The sequence below is a fragment of the Dipodomys merriami genome, unplaced genomic scaffold (genome assembly GCF_024711535.1).
Source record: "Dipodomys merriami isolate MVZ:Mamm:240054 unplaced genomic scaffold, mDipMer1.0.p SCAF_14, whole genome shotgun sequence".
NCBI lineage: Eukaryota > Metazoa > Chordata > Mammalia > Rodentia > Heteromyidae > Dipodomys > Dipodomys merriami.
Window position 1 is genome coordinate 20,324,180 of NW_027202715.1, and position 24,728 is coordinate 20,348,907.

At 43.4% G+C, this 24,728-nt stretch overlaps 1 protein-coding gene across 4 annotated transcripts in view; it reads left to right on the top strand.

Annotated features, from left to right (window-relative positions):
- Nucleotides 1-1,189: 1,189 nt before the first annotated feature.
- Rufy2 (RUN and FYVE domain containing 2) overlaps nt 1,190-24,728 on the top strand; it is a 34,905-nt gene continuing 11,366 nt past the window's right edge. For 2 of the 4 annotated variants that reach the window (XR_011371551.1, XM_070020973.1), the window contains exons 1-12: nt 1,545-1,674; nt 4,217-4,390; nt 6,128-6,245; nt 7,424-7,525; nt 9,085-9,208; nt 9,831-9,892; nt 10,373-10,438; nt 14,710-14,779; nt 17,586-17,687; nt 17,772-17,888; nt 21,339-21,506; nt 24,358-24,455. Coding sequence is in view for 3 of the 4 variants with exons in the window: in XM_070020973.1 (XP_069877074.1) it covers nt 1,560-1,674; nt 4,217-4,390; nt 6,128-6,245; nt 7,424-7,525; nt 9,085-9,208; nt 9,831-9,892; nt 10,373-10,438; nt 14,710-14,779; nt 17,586-17,687; nt 17,772-17,888; nt 21,339-21,506; nt 24,358-24,455 (1,316 nt within the window). In the remaining variant the exon portion in view is untranslated. Of the gene's footprint in view, nt 1,264-1,544; nt 1,675-4,216; nt 4,391-6,127; nt 6,246-7,423; nt 7,526-9,084; nt 9,209-9,830; nt 9,893-10,372; nt 10,439-14,709; nt 14,780-17,585; nt 17,688-17,771; nt 17,889-21,338; nt 21,507-24,357; nt 24,456-24,728 lie in introns of those variants that run through there. The other 2 variants (XM_070020974.1, XM_070020975.1) reach the window with 2 other exon arrangements.

Here is a 24,728-nt window from a genome sequence, read left to right on the forward strand (position 1 = left end):
TTAGGTTTTTGTGTGTTTTTGGTATTGTTTTCTTCTGCTCCAGGTTAGTGCTCTACCATCTGAGCCACAGCTTAAGCCATGGCTCTACGTCTGACTTTTTGGTAGTTAATTGGAGATAAGAGTCTCTTGGAGGGCTGGGAAGGTGGCTCAGTGGTAGAGTGCTTGCCTTGCATGCCTGAGGGTTCCATTCCTCAGCACCACATAAACAGAAAAAGCTGGAAGTGGCGCTGTGGCTCAAGCGGTAGAGCGCTTGCCTTGAGCTGAAGAGCTGAGGGACAGCGCCTAGGCCCAGAGTTCAGGTCCACGACCAGCAAAAAAAAAAAAAAAAAAAAAAAAGTCTCATGGACATTCCTGTCTAGGTTGGCTTTGAACCACAGTCTTCAGATCTTAGCCTCCTGAATACCTAGATTTACAGGCATACACTGCATGAAACTGCATTTTTATCCACATATGATTAATTCAGAAAAATTTAAAAACAGAAAGCATAGTACTAGACCTTGATACTGGCCAAACTAATAAAGAGAAAAAACATTGCCTTTTTTTGTGAAATACTGTCCAACAATTCCCAGTTGTAACTCAGGGCCCTACCCAAGTACTGGTATTTTTCTAGCCTAATTACAGTCTAAACAGCTGAAAATCTGAAAAAGTAAATAGCTTAAATGTTTTTTCCCAAATGAATACAACTCAAACCGAGTGTCATCTGACTATTGTTTCGTTGTTTTGTTTTCCCCCTTCCTGAAATGAGAAAGCACTGCCTTTCCCCCTCCCCCTCCTCGTCTCCTTCTCTTGATTAATGAGATCATTGCTCATTGCTTCTTACAAACCAGGGTATTAACTGATTTAAATGTGATTTGGATGTAATTTCTGAGCGGACCTCTATGCACTGTTAATTTTGTCGGATTTTCTGAAAGCTCTCCATCTGGGAAGACCGAAGCCGAGCATTTCGATGCACTGATGGAGCCCAGCCCCTCCATGGAGGTGGCTCCAATCTCCTTCCCATCCAGTCTGCTCTCTGATCCTGTCCCTGTCCCCCTGAGTCGCCTGCCCGGTGCACCCCGTGCACCTGTCCGGGTGGGCTGGAAATGCCTGGGGGCGGGGCGGGGCGGGGCGGGGGGGTCTCCGGGGAGGGCTGCGCGGGGTCCTCCCGCCGCCGGGGGCGCTGTGGCCTCCGCGAGCCGGAGCAGCTGCCGTGGCGGCCGCCGCGCCTGCAGGGAGCTGGTGGCCCGAGCCGGAGACCCCGCCGAGACCGCGCCGCCGCCATGGGTAAGGGAGCCGGCGCCGCGCGGGTGGCGTTGGGTCCCTGGCTGCGGGTCCCGGGCGCCGTGGGCGCCCGCGGGCAGGGCTGGGGCGGGAGGGCACGGGTCGCCTCGGGGGCCGGAACCTGGGGGTGGGCGGGCGCATCCCGGGGTCTCCCGGAGTCGTCATGGCAACGCGCGGCCCCACCCCGTTCCTGCCCGCCCCCACCCCGGCTCGGGGGTCTGGCGGCGGACGAGACTCGGGGTCCGGCCGCTTGCCAGGAGCCAGGGCCCGGCCGGCCGGGGAGCCGTCGAGGCGGAGCGATGACCTTTCAGGTTTGGGGGTGGCGGAAGGAAGATGCACCTCAGGTTTTGACCTGGGTGCTGCCTGAAGCCGCCGGGGGCGACCGCGGGGCCGCGACGCCCTGCGAAGCCCGCGGTGAGAGCGCCGGGGGTGCGGGGCGCCCGAGGCCTGCAGGCCGGGGCGGAGGAGGGGCGCGGCGAGGTGCGGCCGCCGCTGCGGGAAGGGGGTCAGCTGGTCTGGGGCGCACCTGTGGAGCCTTACGCCCAGGCGGGGCGTGGCCCCGAGTCGCATCCCCGGCCTCCCCGCCCCGCCGCCGCCAGCGCCCCGCGGCGCCGCACCCCACTGTCAAATGGGAGTGAGGAGGGGGGGGGGATGGAGCTTCCCATGGCTTCCCCTCTGGGCGGGTACGAAGCCGGCCACCCGCCCGCCCCGAGCCCGTGTCCGTCACACTGCTGAGCACTCCGAGTTAGGCTCCGTGCCGTGGACCTTAGCCCCAAGGACTGCTCGATCTTTGGGAATGCTGGGTTTGCTTTTTAAGGGTGGAGGATTTGAGACAGAGCCTCCTTACGCAACCCAGGCTGGCCTCGATTCTCGATCTGTGCTTCTTAAAATAAGGACACTTTAGGCTGGGCGTGTGGCTCAGTGGTGCAGTACGTGCCTGGCCTACGCAAGGTCCCTGGATCCCAAGAACGGCACGAAACTAAAATGGACACTTTGTCAGAGACTATGAAATGCCAGTTTCGTTGGTGGTTTGCTGAAAACAAGCTACAACAATGTCTGACTGGATTTCTTTTTTCTTTTAAATTAATCTCATTTATATTTTATTTATATGGTACCGAGGAATCGAATCCAGGGCCTTATGCATAGTAGGCAAGCACTCTGCCACTAAGCCACAGTCCCTGCCCCATATGACTCAATTTCTAAGAGAAAAAATTGTGGGAAAGGAAATATTTTTCTTTGACTTGAACATATCAATTAGCAATTAGGAAGTTAAGAGGTGTCTTTTAGTAACCATAAAAACATTTAAAAAGCCAGGTGCTGCTGGCTCATGCCTATAATCCTAGCTACTCAAGAGGCTGAGATCTGAGGATCATGGTTGAAAGCCAGACCTGGCAGGAAATGCAATTAACCACCAGAAAACCGGAAATGGAGCTGTGGCTCCAAGCGATAAAAGTGCTAGCTTTGGAGGTGGCGTTGTAGCTCAAGTGGTAGAGCGCTGGCCTTGAGCTGAAGAGCTGAGGGACAGCGCCCAGGTCCAGAGTTCAAGCCCCATGACCAACCAAAAAAAAAAAAAATGTGCTAGCCTTGAGTGAAGAATCTCAGGTACAGCTCCCAGGCCAAGAGTTCAAGCCCTGTGATGGACCAAAAAAGAAAAGAAAGAAAGAAAAAGATGTGTCTTTTGGTATTTAGAATAAAACAGTGGACCTGGTCAGCTGTTTAGAAGGATGAGAAACTTTTAAAGCAGTCATACAAAATAATTAGAGGCAGAGTTCTGAGGCTAATGGTTCTAACTCAGCCCTGGCGGGAAAGTCCTTGAGACTCTTCATCTTCAATTAACTACCAAAATGCTAGATGTGGAGCTGTGGCTCAAGTGGCAGAGCACTAACCTTGAGTGAAAAGCTAAGGGCTGAGTTCAGACCTTAGTCCCTGCACAAAAAAAAAGAAACCTGCATTAAAAAAAAAACAAAGAAGGGGCTGGGAAGGTGGCGCAGTGGTAGAGCGCTTGCCTTGCATGCATGAGGCCCTGGGTTCAATTCCTCAGCACCACATAAGCAAAAAGGAAAAACCCGGAAGTGGTGCTGTGGCTCAAGTGGTGGAGGTGAGGGACAGTGCCCAGGCCCAGAGTTCAGGCTCCACAACCGGACCCCAAAAATAAAAACAACAATAACAACAACAAAAAACAAAACAATCAGAATGCAAACACAGAAAGAGGGTTGAAATGACTGAAAGAAGGGATCATCGTTTCTTGTATCCTCATTGTATGCTTTATATGTCATGTTGTTGGAGATACCTGGATCTTAGAACTGTACCTTTTATGTGATTACCAGTTTATTTTGAACATTTCACCCTTATTCCATACCTACTGTCCATTTACATACACATTTCATTTCTTTCTTTCGTTTTTTTTTGGTCAGTCGTGGGGCCTGAACTTGGCCTGGGCACTATCTCTCAGCTCTTCAGCTCAAGGCTAGTGCTCTACCATTTGAGCTACAGTACCACTTCCAGCTTTTTCTGTTTATGTGGTGCTGAGGAATTGAACCCAGGGCCTCATGCATGCAAGGCAAGCCCTCTACCACTAAGCCACCTTCCCAGCCCACCCTTAAAATTTCTATCTACACAGAAAGTCTTTAAAAAGCTATACTCTGAAGAGATCCCACAAAAACAAAACAAATCCAGGAGAATGCCAAATTTTTAGATTTGGAGAATAGTTTAGAGCTTGGAAGTGTGGCTCAGGTGGTAGAGTGCTAGCAAACGGGGTAGGCCTTGGTAGTGTTCTGTGGTATGTGGGAGAGAGATATAAACAGTAGTTAAGAAGGTTATAGTTAAATTTGGCTTGAAGAAGCAATTAGTTTTCCACCAAGGCAAAGCCCCTGCTGGTTTTATTAGGGAAGGATGTTATGTATCTCTCTCCTTGTCATATCTGAGAATTGATGCCAGACTCCTTTTATGCTTTCAGCTACAAAAGACCCCATTGCAGTAGAGAGAGCCAACCTGTTGAACATGGCAAAGCTGAGCATCAAAGGACTCATTGAATCTGCGCTAAGCTTTGGCCGCACTTTGGACTCGGACTATCCCCCTCTGCAGCAGTTCTTTGTTGTAATGGAACACTGTCTGAAACATGGTCTTAAAGGTACTAGAATTTTCCAAAAAATTATCATACACTTTAGAATCCCTCCTTTTCATCTTAAATGTCCTTGAAAATGTGTATTTTGAGGCCATAATTCCTGTTACTTTACATGTGTAAATATTAAGTGGATTGATTTTGAAAGGAAGTATTACTAGTCTGTTTCCTAACAGATGATTTTCAGAAAGTGCTTGATGTTACTGTTGTGTTTAAAGCTATCTGAGGTGAGAGATGTGGGTCAATGATAGACTGCCTCAGGTGTGTCAGACCCTGGCCTCCCACCAACACCACAGAACCAGCCAGTTGCATGTTATTTACTTTTTTTAAAAAAAATTTTTGTTTATTTATTTTGTATTTTGGTCGGTCCTGAGGCTTGAACTCCGGGCCTGGGCCCTGTCCCTCAGCTCTTCAGCTCAAGGTTAGCGTTCTACCACTTGAGCCATAGCTCCACTTCTGGCTTTTTCTGTTTATGTGGTGCTAAGGAATCCAATCCAGGGCCTCATGCATGTGAGGCAAGCACTCTACCACTGAGCCACCTTCCCAGCCCCAGGATTTACTTTTTTTTTCAACATGTACCCTGAACTGTTTTCTAGGATAATTATATAGTTATTTTCAGTTTTTGTTTTTGTTTTTTTGCCAGTCCTGGGGCTTGAACTCAGGGCCTGGGCAATGTCCCTGAGCCTCTTTTGCTCAAGACTAGCACTTTACCACTTGAGTCACAGTGCCACTTCGGGCTTTTTCAATATACTGTTATTTTCTATTTTGTGCTTGTGAATTTCTCCCCAAAGGAAAATTTGCCTATCTGAGCAATGCATATGATAGGTACATTGTAATTTTATCTGTAGAAGATCTGGTCATTAAGACCAGTGTCAGAATAAAGTGAAAATAATCCTGAACTTGATATGGTATCATGCCTTACCATTAAGTTATACCCCAGCCCCTAAAAAATGTATACACTTACATATATACATATTTATATATATATATATATATATATATATATAAACCAGTACCACCAAATATATATAAATAAATAAATAATATATATATTTGGTGGTACTGAAGTTTAAACTTAGGGCTTTATACTTGCTGGGCAGGTGCTCTAGTGATTGAGCCATGCCATTAATTCTTTTTGCTTTATTTATTTATTTAGCCAGTCTGGGGGCTTGAGCTTAGGGCCTGGACACTGTTCCCATGCTTCTTTTTACTCAAGGCTAGCACTTTACCACTTACTTGAGTCATAGCTCCCCTTCTAGTATTTTGGTAGTTAATTGAAGATGAGTCTCATATACTTTCCTGCCAAGGCTGGCTTTGGACAGAGATCCTCTTATCTAAGCCTCCTGAGTAGGGAGGATTACAGGTGTGAGCCACTGGCATCTGACTTTACTGGATAATTTAAGTTAGAATTTCTAGGACTTTTCTGCTAGGGGTGGTCTAGATCTTGAATCCTCAGATCTCAGCCTCCTGAGTAGCTGGGATTACAGTTGTAAGCCCCCAGCTCACAACATTCTGCATATATTTGTCATGAAAAAATGGACAAGGCACACTTTTCTGGTATAACCAAAAATAGCAGGAGGGACAACAGGATCCTGATTGAACAGGTTACTCACCAATGAGGCAATACAGTAGTTAAAAGAATGAAAAGGTCTCCAAAAAATGGTACAGTTAGAAATGTTGAAATAAGATAAAGTTGTTACACTTGTACATGTTGGAATTGTGTACATTATATTTTTTTCTTTCCAGTAAGAAAGTCATTTTTGAGTTATAACAAAACTATTTGGGGCCCTTTGGAATTGGTGGAAAAGCTCTACCCAGAAGCAGAGGAAATAGGAGCCAGTGTCCGGGATTTACCTGGTCTTAAGTAAGTAATCTTATTATAGTTGCTCATCCTTAATCACAGAGATGCATTTATTGCCCCTTTAAGTATCTTACAACTGGTGCTGGAGCTAGTTGCTCATGCCTATAATCTTATTCAGGAGGCTGAGATCGGAGGATCACAATTTGAAGCCAGTCTGGGCAGGAAACTCCCTGAGACTCTTTTTTTTCTTTTTCATATTTTTTAATATTTTTTATTGTAAAGATACTGTACAGAGGGGTTACAATTACATGAGTAAGGTAATGAGTACATTTTTTTTTGGGTCGGGTCGTGGGGCCTGAACTCTGGGCCTGGGCGCTGTCCCTCAGCTTTTCAGCTCAAGGCTAGTGCTCTACCACTTGAGCCACAGCACCACTTCTGGCTTTTTTTCTTTTTGCTTATGTGGTGCTGAGGAATTGAACCCAGGGCCTCAGGCATGCAAGGCAAGCGCTCTACCACTGAGCCAACTTCCCAGCCCTTTTTTTTTTTTTTAATTTTTATTTATTTATTTTTTTTTTGTGAAAATACTGTACAGAGGGGTTACAATTACATGGGCAAGATAATGAGTACATTTTTTTTTTTTTTTTTTGGCCAGTCATGGGGCCTGAACTCTGGGCCTGGGCACCAGTGCTGGGCCTTGAACTCATGCCTAGGTGCTGTCCCTGAGCTTTTTGGCTCAAAAGTAGTAGTCTACCACTTGAGTCACAGCTCCATTTCTGGCTTTTTGCTGGTTAATTGGAGATTCCTGTCTCAACAGAACAATCAGGGCATTGGGAAGCAGTCCTGTCAGTCTAGCAACAAGAGAAAGATTAAGGATTACAGCTAGTCCAGTCTGGTTGTAACTTGATACCCCATTCAAAAACTAACAAAGTGTAAATGGAAAGGGTACTTGGTATGGCTCAGTTTGTAGGGGTGCCAGCCAATCAAGTTTACAAATCCCCTTAACTCCCCCCCAAAAAGGAGAAAGTGTTCTGCCAGAACAGACTGAGCTTTTACTAAAGATTAGTTTGGTTCCTAAAAAACAAAAAAGGAGCTTAAAACTATTAACATAAAAAAATGAAAATATGCTAAAAATGTCTTTTTTATTTGTTATCTCCACATCAGTGGAGATAAAACATGTATAGTTCATGGTCTCTGAGCAAAGGCTGTTTTTCTGAATAATCAGTTTGGTTTTTTTTTTTTAGGACCCCCCTGGGTCGAGCAAGAGCCTGGCTTCGATTAGCTCTCATGCAAAAAAAAATGGCTGATTACCTGCGCTGCTTAATTATTCAGAGGGATCTCTTGAGGTTAGTACCATTAAATCATGTTTATTTTCAGTTTTTACCTTGTCCTATCTTCCAAAAAGGATTGTAGCTATTTGAAAAGATATATGTGATACAATAAGATGCTCTATAACAAAAGAAACAAAACAGATGAAAACAGTATGGGGTGCAGTATAGATCAGAAAAAAGCCCCGGGGCTGGGGAGGTGGCTCAGTGGTAGAGCGCTTGCTTTGCATGCCTGAGGCCCTGGGTTCGATTCCTCAGCACCACATAAGCAAAAAGAAAAAAGCCAGAAGTGGCGCTGTGGCTCAAGTGGTAGAGCGCTAGCCTTGAGCTGAAGAGCTGAGGGACAGCGCCCAGGCCCAGAGTTCAAGCCCCACGACCGGACCCAAAAAAAGAAAAAGAAACAAGCCCAAAACCTGAATACCACTTGCTGCTTTTTTATCATCCAATATGGGCAAAATTATATATATTTCTGTTAATTTCATTTTTCCGAATTATAGTTAATTCTGTGGCTAAATATTTACATTGGCATTTTGGAGTTTAATTCTTTATTTTTCTTAAATGTTGAATATCTAAATAAATGCATCATAGCGAGCATGCTTAAGCTAAAGGGAATATTTAGGGCAGACTCTGAGAGAAAGAGATCAGTGTGAAAGGGTATGGGCCCAGGGCTGCCCTTCTCATCCTCCTGGAGCACCTACCTCTCTGAGGCGCTAGGAAATGTGGGAGCACAGCCCTGTGTTTGCTTTTGTCATTCAGGTTTTGCATCTTGGGTTTCCTGTTTGTTAATCGAGAGTGACCATACATAAGTACTGCTATTTTTTTAGTAGTGTTCTGAAGATTAATTGAAGTGATTAAGGGACATATATGGGATTTATTAATGAAGGCATAATACAGCGATAAGTATTCTCTGAATATAGATTGACAAGTCTGAGCTTTTAGACTGTCCTATTTCTTTCACAAGTCTCAATTGAACATTTTAAAAAATGTCAATATCCATGTCTTTAGTCAATGATCATCAGTTCAGCTTGAGTGCTGGAATGTTTCATAGTCCTTTCTGACTTTAGTCTTTATCCCAGAGGTTTTAATGAATCCTGGGATGGAAAATTCAGCTCTAATAAAAAGTATAATCAGATTATCAAGAGTCACTGTGCCCTTCTGAGAGTCAAATACGCCAAGTCTCAGTGGCATCTCTTCATTCCCAACCCTTCTCCTCCCATCTTCCTTCCCTACTTCTTCTCCTTCCCCTCCGCTTTTCTCCCTTCCTCTCCAAATTTGTTTTGGTCAGTCATGGAGCTTGAACTCAGAGCTTAGATGATATCCCTGAGGTTTTTTTGCTCAAGGCTAGTGTTCTACCACTTTGAGCCACAGTGCCACTTCTCAGTCTTTTTCTTTTAATATTTATATATAAGCATTTATTTTGGAAAGTTAACATGTAAGGCTAATCTGAAGGCATTTAGACTATTTTCATGTTTATAGGATCGAAGATAAGGAAGGTAAGATGCTAAGGTTTCAAAATTTAGTTTTAGAGATCAATTTGTGATTGAGAGGTTTTGTTTTTGTTCTTCTAATTTCCACAGTGAGTTCTATGAGTATCATGCATTAATGATGGAAGAAGAAGGAACAGTAATTGTTGGGCTGCTGGTTGGCCTGAATGTGATAGATGCTAATCTGTGTGTAAAGGGCGAAGATTTAGACTCACAAGTAAGTGAGCACAGTGCTTTCATTTGCACACTTCCTCCTTGATATAGGGTTCCTCTAAGTTATAAATAGTGCTGTTAATCACTTAATGAGAAACATAATTCAGTTGCTCGGTATATCGGATTTGTCATTGCTGTGTCTGAGAAAAGCAACTTCAGGTGGAAGGATTTATTCTGGCTCAGAGTTTGAGTTTTCAGCCCATGGTCAACTTGCTCTATTGCTCTGGAGCCTGTGGTGGGGCAGGAGGGGGTGGCAGAGAAAAGCTGCTCCCCAGGAAATGGAGAGGATAACAGGAAGGGGCCAAGGCCAAGATCCATCCTTCAAAGGCATGCCCCCAGCCACAGCTTCTTCCCACTAGACCTTACCTTCCATTTTCCCACCACCTTGAAGTAAGTAGTCTTTTCTGAGTTTGAATCTACTGCTGGATTAGACCATTGATCAGAGCAGAGCCCTGATGATCCGGAAATGCCCCCACAGACTCAGCCAGAGATCTCTTTACTAATCTCTTAAGTTTCTTGTTAGTCTAGCCCAGTTGGTAGTCAAAATTAACCGTCACACATTGATGAGTACGTACTTCTGATAAGGTATTTGTTCTTATCACATAAAATAATTTTATTAACTTTAGGTTGGAGTGATTGATTTTTCCATGTATTTAAAGAATGAAGAAGATATTGGAAATAAAGAAAGGTATGATTTTTATGTTATTCTGCATGTTTTTTTATAGTTTTGCAAATAAATTTGAGATTCACAGTGTAGTTCATGCTCCTTCCTGTTCCCCTGTGGTTTCTGCTTTATTTTCTATTTACTTCCTTTAAAAGCTTTTAAGACATATAAATATCACATAGAAGAATGTGACTTTAGTATGAAGTTATACTTTCAGTCAAACTTGTCCTTACTGATACCTGTATTTTTTAAAATAGTGACAGTGTATTTCAGGCTTAAGTTTAAACTATGATAATGGCATGGTTAAGTCAAATATTAGCAAGTAATTCATTCAACAAAGTGTTAGTTACTTGGTACACAGCTCACTTCTAGGTGATAACAAAGATTCTCCAGTTTTGTTTTAAAGGCAAACAATGTTTTACTATTACAGTGTTACAACACTTTTTAGATGATTTAAATTTTTTCTACCCTTCCCACTAGCACAAAAATATTCTTTCCCCCCAGGAATGTTCAAATTGCAGCCATCTTAGATCAAAAGAATTACGTTGAAGAATTAAACAGACAGCTCAAGTAAGTATTATGGATACTTAGCAAATTTATAAATATTACTTTAGGGTTTTGTTTTCAGCTTAATCCTTTTCTCTTCTTTTTTTTTTTTTGTCGGCCGTGGGGCTTGAACTCTGGGCCTGGGCGCTGTCCCTCAGCTCTTCAGCTCAAGGCAAGCGCTCTACCACTTGAGCTACAGCACCACTCCTTTTCTCTTCTAAGAGGGGATAACTGAGAACAGAAATGGGAGCGATGGAGTGGCTGGGTACAGCTCAGCAGTAGAGCACTTACTTGGCAGGCACAGCCCTTCTCTACACTGTTTAAAAAACATCAACAACAAAAAACACCCCAGAGAATTATTCATATCAGCAGAAGATTAGAGTCCAGTTTTGAATCTTCATAGAAGTTATATAGAACTTTAAACTTGTCACCATACCCTAGATAAGGTGAAAGTTTATAGTATTTTGATGGCTCAGAGACTCCTTTTTCTATCTCAAAGGGTTTCCTTCATGTGTAAATGGCCATCGTCTGTGGAAGAAGTTTTCTCATTACAGTCTAGTGTACCTCTACCAGAAATATAATGCAAGATAAGAGATTACTGTAAAATTTCTGGTAACCACATTAAAAATAAAGAATTTGATAATATAGTTTAATCCAATATGACTAAAGTATAGTTTCAATATGAATATAAAAATTATAAGGTATTTTACAGCTAAGTTTGGTGGTATGCACCTGTAATCCTAGCACTCAAGAGACAGAGGCTCAGTTTACGGCCAGCCTAAGCTATATAGTGAGACCTTGTCTCAAAAGAATGTTCAAGGCAGGAGCTCGTGGCTCACACCTGTAATCCTAGTTACTTAGGAGTCTGAGATAGGAGGATCAAAGTTCAAAGCCATCCTGGGCAGTTAGGCCTGTGAGACTTTTTTTTGACAGTCCTGGGCGCCTCTTTGTGTTCAAGGCTAGCGCTATACCACTTGAGCCACAGCACCACTTCTGGCTTTTTCTGAGTAGTTTATTGGAGAGTCTCACAGGACTTTTATGCCCAAGCTGGTTTCAAACTGAGATCCTCAGATCTCAGCCTTCTGAGTAGCTAGGATTACAGGCATGAGCCACTGACCCCTGTCCCTCCTGTGAGATTCTTATCTCCAATCCAGAAGTGGGCCTGTAGTTAAAGCTGTAGACTACCCTCGTACCCTTGAAAAAAACAGTTCAGAGTGAGAGCCCAGGCTCTTGAGTTCAAGTGCCAGAACTGGCACCCCCCTCCCCCCATCCCAACATACACACACAGTCCAAAGCAACTCCTCCAACAAAGCATTTGTTTCTGTTACGGTATTGATTGTCATATAAAGGCAAGGCAGATATTATTGTCTGATTTTATTTTTTATTTTATTTTGTTTCGTCGATCATTGAGGCTTAAACTCAGGGCCAGGGCAGCTATTCCTGAGCTCTTTTTGCTCAAGGCTAGTGCTCTACCATTTTGAGCCACTGGTGGCTTTGAACTGTGATCCTCAGGTCTCAACCTGCTGAGTAGCTGGGATTATAGGCATGAGCTACCAGTGCCCAGCTGTTGTCTGACTTAATAGAAAGGAATCTAAAATGACTGGATGTAAAATAAAAAGGGAACTGAAGTCCAGAAAGGTTTACAACTTTCAAGGTGACACAGTTACAAAGTAGGAGGCTAGGCCACACCGTGATCTTGCATTTCTCAGGCCTATTCTAATAGTCTTACCTTTAACATGCTGGCGTGCAGGTTGTGGGATAATTCATAGGTTTGCCTGTGAATTATTATACATAAGGTACAATATTTTGTTCTCGTTTTGGAGGAACTACGGTTTGAACTTGGAGCCTCTTCCATTGAAACTATACCACCAAAATAATATGAATGGATAAACATTTTTCTTACTTTACAAACAATTTAAGTACCAAACAAGTTTATAAAACTGATAGAAAGCCAGGCACTGGTGGCTCATGCATATATTCCTAGCTACTCAGGAGACTCAGATCTGAGAATTGCGGTTCAAAGCTACCTGGGGCAGGAAAGATCCTAAGACTCTTATCTCTTATCTCCAGTTAACCACTAGAAAACCAGAAGTGCCACTGTGGCTCTAATGGTAGAGCTCTCGCCTTGAGCTGAAGAGCTCAGGGATAGCACCCAGGACCAAAGTTCAAGCCCCACAACTGACCAAAAAAACCCCCCAAACCCCAAAACAACAAACTGATAGAATGTTTGTTGTGTGCCAGTTGTATTTTACTGGGGAAAGTTTAGGTGTGTCAATAAGCAGGCTTGGGAAAAAAACCTAGGAAAATCCATGATAATGTCCATTCCTGACTCACTTAAACAAAACACAAACAATAAGTTTGCTTATATGATGTCACTTGATTTTCGAGTATGTATATCTTTGGAAAATAGGGTGTCCAGCCTTATGTGGACCAAATCCCCAACACTGGCTATCTCATATTCATATTTCTTCTTTATTATTTGCTGATGGTGGGGCCTAAACTCTGGGCCTGGGTGCTGTCCCTCAGCTCTTCAGCTCAAGGCTAGCACTCTACCACTTGAGCCATAGTGTCACTTCCGGCTTTTTCTGCTTATGTAGTGCTGAGGAATTGAACCCAGGGCCTCATGCATGCAAGGCAAGCACTCTACCACTGAGCCACCTTCCCAGCCCCTCATATTTCTTAAACTATGTGTCTTTCTAGGTTTCTGAGTTATGAAAGTAGAGAGGGCAATCAGAATGAGGCTTGAAAATATCAGTTTATATGCTTTAATAAAGCCATATAATTATAAAGTATACATTTAAATTTATCCTTTAAAATATTTTTTACTGCCAGGCACAGTGGCTCATCCCTGTGGTCTATCTAATAGGATGCAGAAATTGAGATGGTCAAGGTTCAAGACCAGCCCATGCAAAAAACATCTTCAAGACTCACATCTCTATCAATAAAAATATTAGTTATCAAGCCAGGCATCGGTGGCTTGCACCTATAATCCTAGCTACTCAGGAGGCTGAGATCTGAAAAGTACAGTTCAGAGCCAGCCCAAATAGGAAAGTCTGTGAGACTTTTTTTTTTTGGGAACGGTCATGAGGTCTGAACTCTGGGCTTGGGCACTGTCCCTCAGCTCTTCAGCTCAAGGCTAGCGCTCTACCACTTGAGCCACAGCACCACTTCCAGTTTTCTAGTGGTTTGTTGGAGATACGAGTCTCACGGACTTTGCTGCTCTGCCTGGCTTTGAACTGCAATCCTCAGATCTCAGCCTCCTCAGTATCTAGGATTACAGATGTGAGCCACATGCTGGCTTGTGAGACTCTTATCTCCAATAGTATTATCAGAAAACAGGAAGTGGCACAGCCTTGAGCCAGAGAGCTCAGGGACAGAGCCCAGGCTCTGTTATATTCTCAGTGTTTTCTGTAAAATTTAGCAATGTTCAGTAAGCTTTGTATGTAATTTCCATTCCCAGACATTATCAGTTAATTGTAAGAAGGATGGACCTTAAGAAGTAAGGAGTACAGCCGGGCGCTGGTGGCTCACGCCTGTAATCCTAGCTACTCAGGAGGCTGAGATCTGAGGATCGCGGTTCAAAGCCAGCCTGGGCAGGAGAGACCGTGAGACTCCTATCTCCAATAAACCACCAGAAAACCGGAAGTGGCGCTGTAGCTCAAGTGGTAGAGCGCTTGCCTTGAGCTGAAGAGCTGAGGGACAGTGCTCAGGCCCAGAGTTCAAGCCCCATGACAGACCAAAAAAAAAAAAAAAAGAAGTAAGGAGTACAAATTGAGTGGTCGTATACTTTTCTAGTATATGCAAGGTCCTGAATTCAGTTGTAAGTAGCTCCAAAAAGAAAATCGAGAAGTAGAAAAAAGAAAAAGACCCTGCAAAGGTAATAAAAAAAATAATGAGAGCCAGGCTTGGTGGTGTATGCTTGTAATCCCAGCACTTGGGAAGGCGGAGATGGGAGGATCATGAATTCCAGATCAGCGTAACTTACATAGTGAGACTGTGTCTCAGAAAACCAAAGGCCTGGGAATATAGCTCAGAGACAGAGAACTTAGAGTATATTAAGGTTTGATCCCCATTTTAAAGAGTAAGCAGTACCAAGTGGAGTATTAGTAATAAAGTTCTTTTGCTGCAGTCTTCATTGTGATCCTAGCCAAATCAAGTTAATGAAGTCACCCACATTCAGAAATTCATTCAAGGTAGTTGATGCATGATAACATAATGAGTCCACATAATGTACTCTTTGCTGCCTTTGTGAGTTTACCTGATTTTGAATGGATTTTTTTCTTTGCTAATTTCAGCAGTACAGTCAGCACCCTCCATTCCAGAGTTGATTCATTGGAAAAGTCAAATACTAAGCTGATTGAAGAGGTATTGTCACCTAGTAGTGGATAATTGTCTTTCACGGATCATTTGCTTGTGTTCCTTTTCCATTTTAAGTATGAAGCTATGTGTGTACGTAAGTGTATGTGTGCAAACACACACTTTCATTGCGATAGAATGCTTGCAGTTGTAATTGGTGCTGGTAAATTCTAGACAGATCTCATATTCTTAGGCAAATTGTGTTATTTGTATTCGTGAGGTAGCATTATCAGTGATTCCCAACTTCTGGAAATAAGTTGTGGCTACCCAAACTGTTGTGTTGATACGGTATAACTCTCATTTGAAAGCAGGATGAGCCAGGTACTGGCAACTCATGTCTGTAATCCTAGCTGCTCAGGGGGCTGAGATATGAGGGTCAGGGTTCAAAGCCAGCCGGGGCAGGAATGTCTGAGAGGCTCTCACCTCTAATGAACTACCAAAGAGCCTGAAACAGAGCTGTGGCTCCCAGGCCTTGAATTCAAGTACCAGAACAGACATTAAAAAAAAAAAAAAAAAAGATCTGGGCACTGGTGGCTCTTGCCTGTAATCCCAGCTGCTTAAAAAGCTGAGCTCTGAGAATCACAATTGAAAGCCAGCCTGGGCAGAAAAAGTACTTGTGAGACTTATTTCCAACACTCAAAAACCAGAACTGGGGCTGTGGCTCATAGTGAGCTAGCCTTGAGCACAGAGGCTCAGGGAGAGCGCCAAGGCCCTGAATTCAAGCCCCACAGCCGTCAAAAAATAAAATGTGGCTGGGAATGTGGCTTAGTGGTAGAGTGCTTGCCTAGCACACATGGAGCCCTGAGTTTTCTTCCTCCACGCCATATAAACAGAATAGGCTGGAAGTGGTGCTGTGGCTCAAGTGGCAGAGTGCTAGCCTTGAGCAAAAGAAGTTCGTGGACAGTACTCAGGCCCTGAGTTCAAGCCCAAGAACTAGCAAAAAATAAATAAGGGAAGGAAGGAAGGAAAGAAGAAAGGAAGGAAGGAAAAGAAAAGGAAAAGAAAAGAAGGAAGGAAGGAAAGAAAGGAAAAGAGAGAGCCCAGTGACCTATAGCTAGGTAGTAGAATGACCTTTAGTTAGAAATCCTGAAGTGACCTTGTCCCTGTTGCTCTGCTTATCACAAGTGTCTCTGCACGGCTTACCTGCCCCTCCTCCACCTTTTGTAAAACTGCTGTGAACTTGGCCTCTAGCCATTCCAAAGCTCATTTGTAGAGTAACTACTTTATCTTTAAAAAAAAAAAACAAAACTCAACTCTATTGAATATTACTTGTAGAGTTGCTTTTTTAGAAAAGTTTCTTTAAGAAAAATATATCCAAGGGATTAGTGCTTCCTATTTTAATTTTTATTTAGACCATTAGAAGCAGCTTTTTTTTTTTTTCTTCAGTCGTGGGGCTTGAACTCTGTGCCTGGGCACTGTCCCTGAGCTCTTCAGCTCAAGGTGAGTGCTATACCACAAGCCATAGTGCCACTTCTGGTTCTCTGGTGGTTAACTGGAGATAGTCTCACAGACCTTCCTACCCAGGCTGGCTTTGAACCGATCCTCAGATCTCAGCCTCCTGAGTAGCTAGGATTTATGCATGAGTCATCAGTGCCTGACTAGAAGCAGCTTTTTATTAATTCAGTTAATTCAATTCAATTAATTCCATGTTGAATAAAAATATTTTTTCTCCCTAGTCCTGGGACTTGAACTCCTGGGCCCTGTGCCTCAGCTTCTTTTGGCTAGAGTCTAGCACTCTACCAATTTAGACAGCACTACTTCCAGTTACTTTCTTTTTATGTGGTACTGAGGAATTGAACTCAGGGCTTCATGCATGCTAGGCAAGCCCTCTACCACTAAGCCACGTTCTGAGCCCTAAAATTCTTACTTTTTCATTCCCAACTGGTCTGGTGTTTTTCCAAACCAGGAATGATAGTTTGCATGGCAGCAATCAAGAACATTTCTGCACATTGATGGTGGCACTACTGATGGGTTTGCCTTTGCCTGACTCTAGTCTGCCAAAGAAGTTCAAATTAGATCCTTGATAATGCATGCACAAATGCATTTGTTGCAAGTTGCCTTTAGAAACTGGCCCCTACTTTGCTTTCCAAGGCTGCTTTTCAGCTAGTTGAATGGATGGTGACAGCTGCCAGTGATTTCCTGTCCATGTCCTGTTGTTACTTCTTTTTTTTTTTTTTTTGTCGGTCCTGGGGCTTGAACTCTGGGCCTGGGCGCTGTCCCTCAGCTCTTCAGCTCAAGGCAAGCACTCTACCACTTGAGCTACAGCGCCACTTCCGGTTTTCTGGTGGTTTATTGGAGATAGGAGTCTCACGGTCTCTCCTGCCCTGGCTGGCTTTGAACCATGATCCTCAGATCTCAGCCTCCTGAGTAGCTAGGATTACAGGCGTGAGCTTCCTGTTGTTGCTTCTATGCGGTGTTCCATTTACTTTCCATGAATAGCTGTTATAGGCTCAGTGTTGTCTCAACCTGCTCTCCCTACACACATTTGTCTATTTATACATGTCTTAACAGTCTTCTTGTTCGACACATAATTGTTTATATGCTTACTCCTACAATGTGTTTGGGACATATTGCAAATCTAACAGTAAGCATTCTGTTTATAATACACATAATAAATAAGCATAATGAGTTTCAGCTGTAAAAGAAAATGAATAGTACAAAATGAGGTAAGTATAATTTTAAAAATTGGTATCTGTAGATTATGCAGCAATTTTTGCTATGAAACTGCAAATGTGAGACATTTTTTCTTTTTATAGCCATCAATATTACCTGTAAATATGTTCAAATATTTTTGTTTCTGATTCATAATTTTCAGTTAGCAATAGCAAAGAATAATATCATTAAACTACAAGAAGAAAACCACCAATTGCGAAGTGAGAATAAATTGATTTTAATGAAAACACAGCAGCATATGGAGGTAAGACTGCCTGTGGTCAGATATAAACCTAAGTGTTAGCTCATAGGAGCTAGGTTACAGAAACCTTTGGTGTTTTCTTACCAGGTGACCAAAGTGGACGTGGAAACTGAGCTTCAAACCTACAAACATTCTCGGCAGGGTCTGGATGAAATGTACAATGATGCCAGAAGGCAGCTTCGAGATGAGTCACAGCTCCGGCAGGTAGCTTCCATCACAGTGCCAAGATCACAGTCCTCACGCACGCTCTGCCCATCACTCCCAGCCACTGCTTTGCTGCACTGTAGGCACACACCGTATGCTTTTGCATTCTTTAAGCTCCCACTCTAGTAGTGTTTTTGAAACTTTGAGTTGAAATCTATGGCTAGGGCTGGGATGTGGCTTCATGGTAGAGTGCTTGTCTAGCATGCATGAAGCTCTGGGTTGGATTCCTTAGGACCAAATAAACAGAAAAGGCTGGACGTGGCACTGTGGCTCAAGTAGTAGAGTGCTAGCCTTGAGCAAAAAGAAGCTGAGTGACAGTGCCTAGGCCCTGAGTTCAAGCCCCGGGACTGGCAAAAAAAAAAAAATCTGTGGCTAAAATGAATGGAATGTGAGCAGCATTACAAAAATGCAGTGGCGGGGCTGGGAAGGTGGCTCAGTGGTAGAGCGCTTGCCTTGCATGCATGAGGCCCTGGGTTCGATTCCTCAGCACCACATAACCAGAAAAAAAAGCCGGAAGTGGCACTACAGCTCAAGTGGTAGAGCGCTAGCCTTGAGCTGAAGAGCTGAGGGACAGCACCCAGGCCCAGAGTTCAGGCCCATGACCGGACCCAAGAAAAAACAAAAAACAAAAATGCAAATTATGCAAGTTATTTTCAAATAACTTTTTTTAATCTTTCAAATTACATATATGCAGGAAATGCGTCAGAACCATTTAATGAAAATAATGGCAGATACTTCTGACTATACTATCCAAGTCAAGAAGAGAATATTGCCAGCCTTTTCCTCTTTCTCTTTATTGTAAGGAAACTTTTCTCTCTCCTCTCTCTTCCCTTCTTCCCTTTCCCTTTCTCTCCCCTTCTTTCCCTTCCCCTCCCCTCCCTTCTCTCTTTCTCTCACCTCTTTCCTCCTCCTTCTCTTCTCTCTTCCCGTCCTAAGGCTTGAATACAGAGCTTGGGTGTTGTCCCTGAACTTTATTTTTTGGGTCTGGTCGTAGGCCTGAATTCTGGGCTGGGGTGCTGTCCCTTAGCTCTTCAGCTCAAGGCTAGCACTTTACCACTTGAGCCAGAGCGCCACTTCCGGCTTTTTTCTGCTTATGTGGTGATGAGGAATCGAACCCAGGGCCTCATGCATGCAAGGCAAGCGCTCTACCACTGAGCCACCTTCCCAGCCTGTTCCTGAACTTTTTTGCCCAAGGTTAGCATTCTACCACTTGAGTCACAGCTCCATTTGGGCTTTTTGGTACTTTATTGGAAATAAGAGTCTTACAGACTTTCCTGCCCTGGCTGTTTTTAAACCAAAATCCTAAAATCTCAGCTTCCTGAGTAGCTAATATTATAGACATGAACCATTGGTGCCCAGCTAAGAAACTTGCTTAATTTGAGGTTTTTTTTTCTTCTGTATTAGGGGTCAAATCAAGGACCTCATCCATGCCAGGCAAGCAGTTTATCACTAAATTTCTTCCCTATCCCTTAACTGAATGTGTGTGTTTATGTTAGTGGAGACAGAACTCAGGACTCATGCATGCCTGGCAGGTGCTCTATAATTTGAGCCATACCCCCAGCCCTTTTGTTCATTTTTGTCTTTGAGATAGATTCTCATTCCTGGGATGGCTGACCTCAAACTTGTGATTCTTTCCCTCCACCTCCTTACTACCTGCGATTACAGTATGTGCCACCCATACCTAGCTCTCATAATTTTTTTTCTTTCTTTCTTTCTTTCTTTCTTTCTTTCTTTCTTTCTTTCTTTCTTTCTTTTTCTTTTCTTTTCTTTCCTTCCTTCCTTCCTTCCTTCCTTCCTTTTCTTTCTTTCTTTCTTCCTTCCTTCTTTCCTTTCCTTCTTCCTTCCTTTCCTTCTTCCTTCCTTCCTTTCTTCCTTTCTTTCTTTCTTTCTTTCTTTCTTTCTTTCTTTCTTTCTTTCTTTCTTTCTTTCTTTCTTTCTTTCTCTCCTTCCTTCCTTCCTTCCTTCTTTATTTCTCTCTGTCTCTCTCTTTCTTTCTTTTTAGTCATGAGGCTTGAAGTTAGGGCCCAGGCACTGTTCCTAAGCCTCTACCACTTTGAACCACAGCATCATTTCCAGCTTTTTTGGTGGTTAATTGTAGGTAAGAGTCTCACAGACTTTCTTGCATGGGTTGGCTTCAAATCACGAACCTCAAATCTCAGCCTCCTGAGTAGCTAGGATTACAAGCATGAGCCATGGAGGCCAAGCTGGTAATTTTCTTTTAAAGAAAAGAAAGCTGCCAGGTACTAGTAGCTCATGTCTGTAGTCCTAGCTACTCAGGAGGCTAAGATCTGAGGATCAAGGTTCAAAGCCAATCTGTGAAGGAAGTCCATGAGATTCTTATTTCCAACTAACCACCAAAAAATCTTGAAGTGAAGAAGAAGTGGAGCTGTGGCTCAATTGGTAGAATGCTAGCATTGAGCAAAAAGTCTTAGGAACAGTGCCTAGATACTAGACACTGAGTTCAAGCCCCAGGCCCAGCACTAATAAACTATTTTGAATTATCTTTGCTTTTATTAAAACAAAGTAATACTGAATATTTAAAAAATAAAAATATTTAATTCTTGAACTGTTAGAATAGTGTTAATTAACAGAATATGGAAGATACTCTCATTTTTGCTAGAGGTGTGACTCAAGGATACAGTGTTTTCATACCAGGCATAGAGTTCTGAGTTCAAAGCTCAGTATCCAAGAAAAAAAATTTTTTTAATTGTTATAGGGCCTGTATGACTTGTTTTTGTTTTTGTTTTTGTGTTAAACAAGGTTTCCTGGGGCTGGGAAGGTAGCTCAGTGGTAGAGCACTTGCCTTGCATGCCTGAGGCCCTGGGTTCGATTCCTCAGCACCACATAAGCAAAAAGAAAAAAGCCGGAAGTGGCGCTGTGGCTCAAGTGTTAGAGCACTAGCGTTGAGCTGAAGAGCTGAGGGACAGCGCCCAGGCCCAGAGTTCAGGCCCCACAACCGGACCCCCAAAAAAAAAAAAGAGGTCTCCCAATGTAACCCAGTCTGGTCTTGAACTTGTTATCCTCTTGTTACATCCTCACAGGTTCTGGAATTAATAGTTATGTACCACAATGAGCAGAATAGATTGATTCTTCTCGTTCTTCCCCTTCTTCTCCTCCTCCTCCTCCTACCTCTTCCTCCTTCTCCTTCGTCTTTTTTTTTTTTTTTTTTGACGGTCCTGGGGCTTGAACTCAGGACCTGGGCACTGTCCCTGGGCTGCTTTTTCTCAAGGCTAGCACTCTACCACTTGAGCCACAGCACCACTTCCAGCTTCAAACCCAGAGCTTCATGCATGCTAGGCAAGCACTCTATCACTATGTCACATTCCCTGCCAGATTGATTTCTTCTTCAGTGAATTTAAAAGGAGTGGTTAGGTAGAGAACCTTTTATTTCATGAATTTCATTTTGACATCCCTAAGTGGCATATGAATTGAAGATATTTTCAATTGCAGGATGTGGAGAATGAGCTTTCCGTCCAAGTGAGTATGAAACATGAGATTGAACTTGCCATGAAGTTGTTGGAGAAAGATATCCACGAGAAACAAGACACCCTGATAGGCCTTCGGCAGCAACTAGAAGAAGTGAAAGCCATTAACATAGAGATGTATCAAAAGTTGCAGGTAAGGAATGTTTTTAGATTGTTTGCAGTGCTAGGAATCAAACCCAGGGCTTTGTGCATGCCAGGGAAATGCTCTACCTCTGAGGTATATTTTCAGCCCAATTCCTTTTTATATAGATTATAAGTGAATATTCTGAAGGAAGGTTTTAAGAGATGAGCCCATTTTAATTATGATCTAGTGGTTTTAAAAGTCAATGTCTTGCAAGGTGCTAGTAGCTCACGCCTGTAATCAATCCTAGCTGTTCAGGAGGCTAAGATCTGAGGATTGCGGTTCAAAGCCAGCCCAGGCAGGAAAGTCCGTGAAACTCTTACCTCCACTAAACCAACAGAAAACTGGAAGTGGTGCTGTGGCTCAAGTGGTAGAGCGCTAGCATTGAGCTGAAGAGCTGAGGGACAGCGCCCAGGTCCAGAGTTCAGGCCCCACAACAGACAAAAAAAAAGTCAGTCTTTTTTTTTCTAAATGGAAGTTTAACATATGTAATGAAGATATATCAAAAAGTAAAAAAATATATTAGTTGTATTCCTCCTTTCCTCCATTTCTTTCTTTCTTTTTTCTTTTTTTGCCAGACCTGGGGCTTGAACTGAGGGCCTGGGCACTGTTCCTGAGCTTCTTTTGCTCAAGGCTAGAACTCTACCACTTGAGCCACAGCACCACTTAGGTTTTTTGTGTTTATGTGGTATTGGGGAATGGAACCCAGGGCTTCATGCGTTGCTAGGCAAGCACTCTACCACTAAGCCACATTCCCAGTCCTCCTCCATTTCTTTCTCCTTCTTTTCTTCCTTCCTCCTCCTTACTTTTTTCTTTTTTTTTTCTCAGTCATGGAGCTTGAACTTAGAGCCATGGTGCTGTCCCTGAGCTTTTTCACTCAAGGCTAGTGCTCTACCACTTTGAGCCACAGCACCACTTTTAATTTTCTTTCTTCCTTTCTTTTTTTTTTTTTTTGGTCGGCGGTGGGGCTTGAACTCTGGGCCTGGACGCTGTCCCTCAGCTCTTCAGCTCAAGGCGAGCGCTCTACCACTTGAGCTACAGTGCCACTTCCGGTTTTCTGGTGGTTTATTGGAGATAGGAGTCTCATGGTCTCTCCTGCCCGGGCTGGCTTTGAACCGCGATCCTCAGATCTCAGCCTCCTGAGTAGCTAGGATTACAGGCTTGAGCCACCAGCGCCCGGCTTCTTTTTTTTTTTTTTTTTTTTAAGGGTTGCTTTATTCTTTCTTTTTTCTTTTTTTTTGGTGGGTCATGGGCTTGAACTCTGGGCCTGGGCGTTGTTCTTCAGCTCTTCAGCTCAACGCTAGAGCTCTACCACTTGAGCCACAGTGCTACTTCCTCACTTTTGATTTTCTTGTGGTTAATTGGAGATAAAATACTCATTGATGCCAGGTGCTGTATGTCTGTAATCCTAGCTACTCAGCAGGCTGAGATCTGAGGATCACAGTTCAAAGCCAGCCTGGACAGGAAAGTCTGTGAGACTTTTATCTCCAGTTAACCACCAGAAAACTGGAAGTGGCACTGTGGCTCAAGTGGTAGAGCACTCACCTTGAGCTGAAGAGCTCAGGGACAGCGCCCAGACTCAGAGTTCAAGCCCCACAACTGACAAAAAAAAAGAGACTCACTGGTTCTGATGCCCAGGCTGGCTTTGAACCATGATCCTCAGTTTCAGCCTCCTGAGTAGCTAGGATGACAGGGGTAGTCATTGGCACCTAGTCTTCTTCCCCCTTTCATTTCTCTCTTCCTTCTTTTCTTTCTTTGCAGTGTGATTAAGCCCAGGGCTATACTTTTGGGACGGTGTTGGAGGGTACAAGGATGGATCTCAGGGCTTTTTCACACTTAGCATACACACTGCCACTGGGCTACATCCTAGTCCTTTTTTGTTTTTGTTGTTGTTTCTTTTTTTTGGTCCAGTCGTGGGGCCTGACTCTGGGCCTGGGTGCTGTCCCTCAGCTCTTCAGCTCAAGGCTAGCGCTCTACCACTTGAGCCACAGTGCCACTTCTGGCTTTTTTCTTTTTGCTTATGTGGTTCTGAGGAATAGAACCCAGGGCCTCAGGCATGCAAGGCAAGCGCTCTACCACTGAGCCACCTTCCCAGCCCCCTTAGTCCTTTTTCTATAGACAGTGTCTCACTATATAGCTCAGGCTGGCCTTGATCCTTTTTTTTTTTTTAAATTATTGGCACTGTCCCTGAGCTCTGTTGTTCAAGGCTAGTGCTCTACACTTCTGCTGATGATTAACTGGAGATAAGAGTCTCACAACTTTCTTACCTGGGTGGGCTTCAAACCACAATCCTTAGATCTTAGCCTCCTGAGTAGCTAAGCTAAGATTACAGGTGTGAGCCACCAGCACCCACCTCTGGTCTTGATCTTTTTTTCGGGGGGGGGGAGGGGTCTGGTCGTGGGGCCTACCACTGAGCCACTTTTCCAGCCCTCTGGTCTTGATCTTGAGGTTCTATTGCCTCTACCTCCAGAGTGCTGGAATTACAAGTGTTTACCACCACACCTCAACAGAATAGGGTTTTTTTTTTTTGGGTCCGGTCGTGGGGCCTGAACTCTGGGCCTGGGCGCTATCCCTCAGCTTCAGCTCAAGGCTAGCGCTCTACTACTTGAGCCACAGCACCATTTCAGGCTTTTTTCTTTTTGCTTATGTGGTGCTGAGGAATCGAACCCAGGGCCTCAGGCATGCAAGGCAAGTGCTCTACCACTGAGCCACCTTCCCAGCCCAACAGAATAGTTTAAAAGTAACAAATTCTGCTCATTTCAAAGTAACAATTCTATTGCAAAATACAAGTGGGAAATTTTTAAACATTCAGGTTTAAAAATCAAAACCATTATAGCTGTTATGTTTTTTATAAATAATTCAGGGCTCTGAAGACGGTTTGAAAGAAAAAAATGAAATAATCGCCCAACTAGAAGAAAAAACCAATAAAATCACTACAGCCATGAGGCAGCTGGAACAAAGGTACAGCATTCCCATATTAGTTTCTTTTTTTTCTCCTTCTCCTCTTTTTCTTTATTCACTCTGACACCTGCCACAAGGACTACTTAGGAAGACATAGATTAGGGCATGCTCTTTTGTTTAAGGCAAGCAGAGTTTTTGACTTTTTGTTTTAGTTACTGCATGGAATCGAGTTGTTCTGTGTTAGGCTGATTCTTTTGAGGTTTCCATCTATAGATTTTTTTTTTCAATTTTTATTTCTTATTGTGAAAATACTGTACAGAGGGGTTACAATTA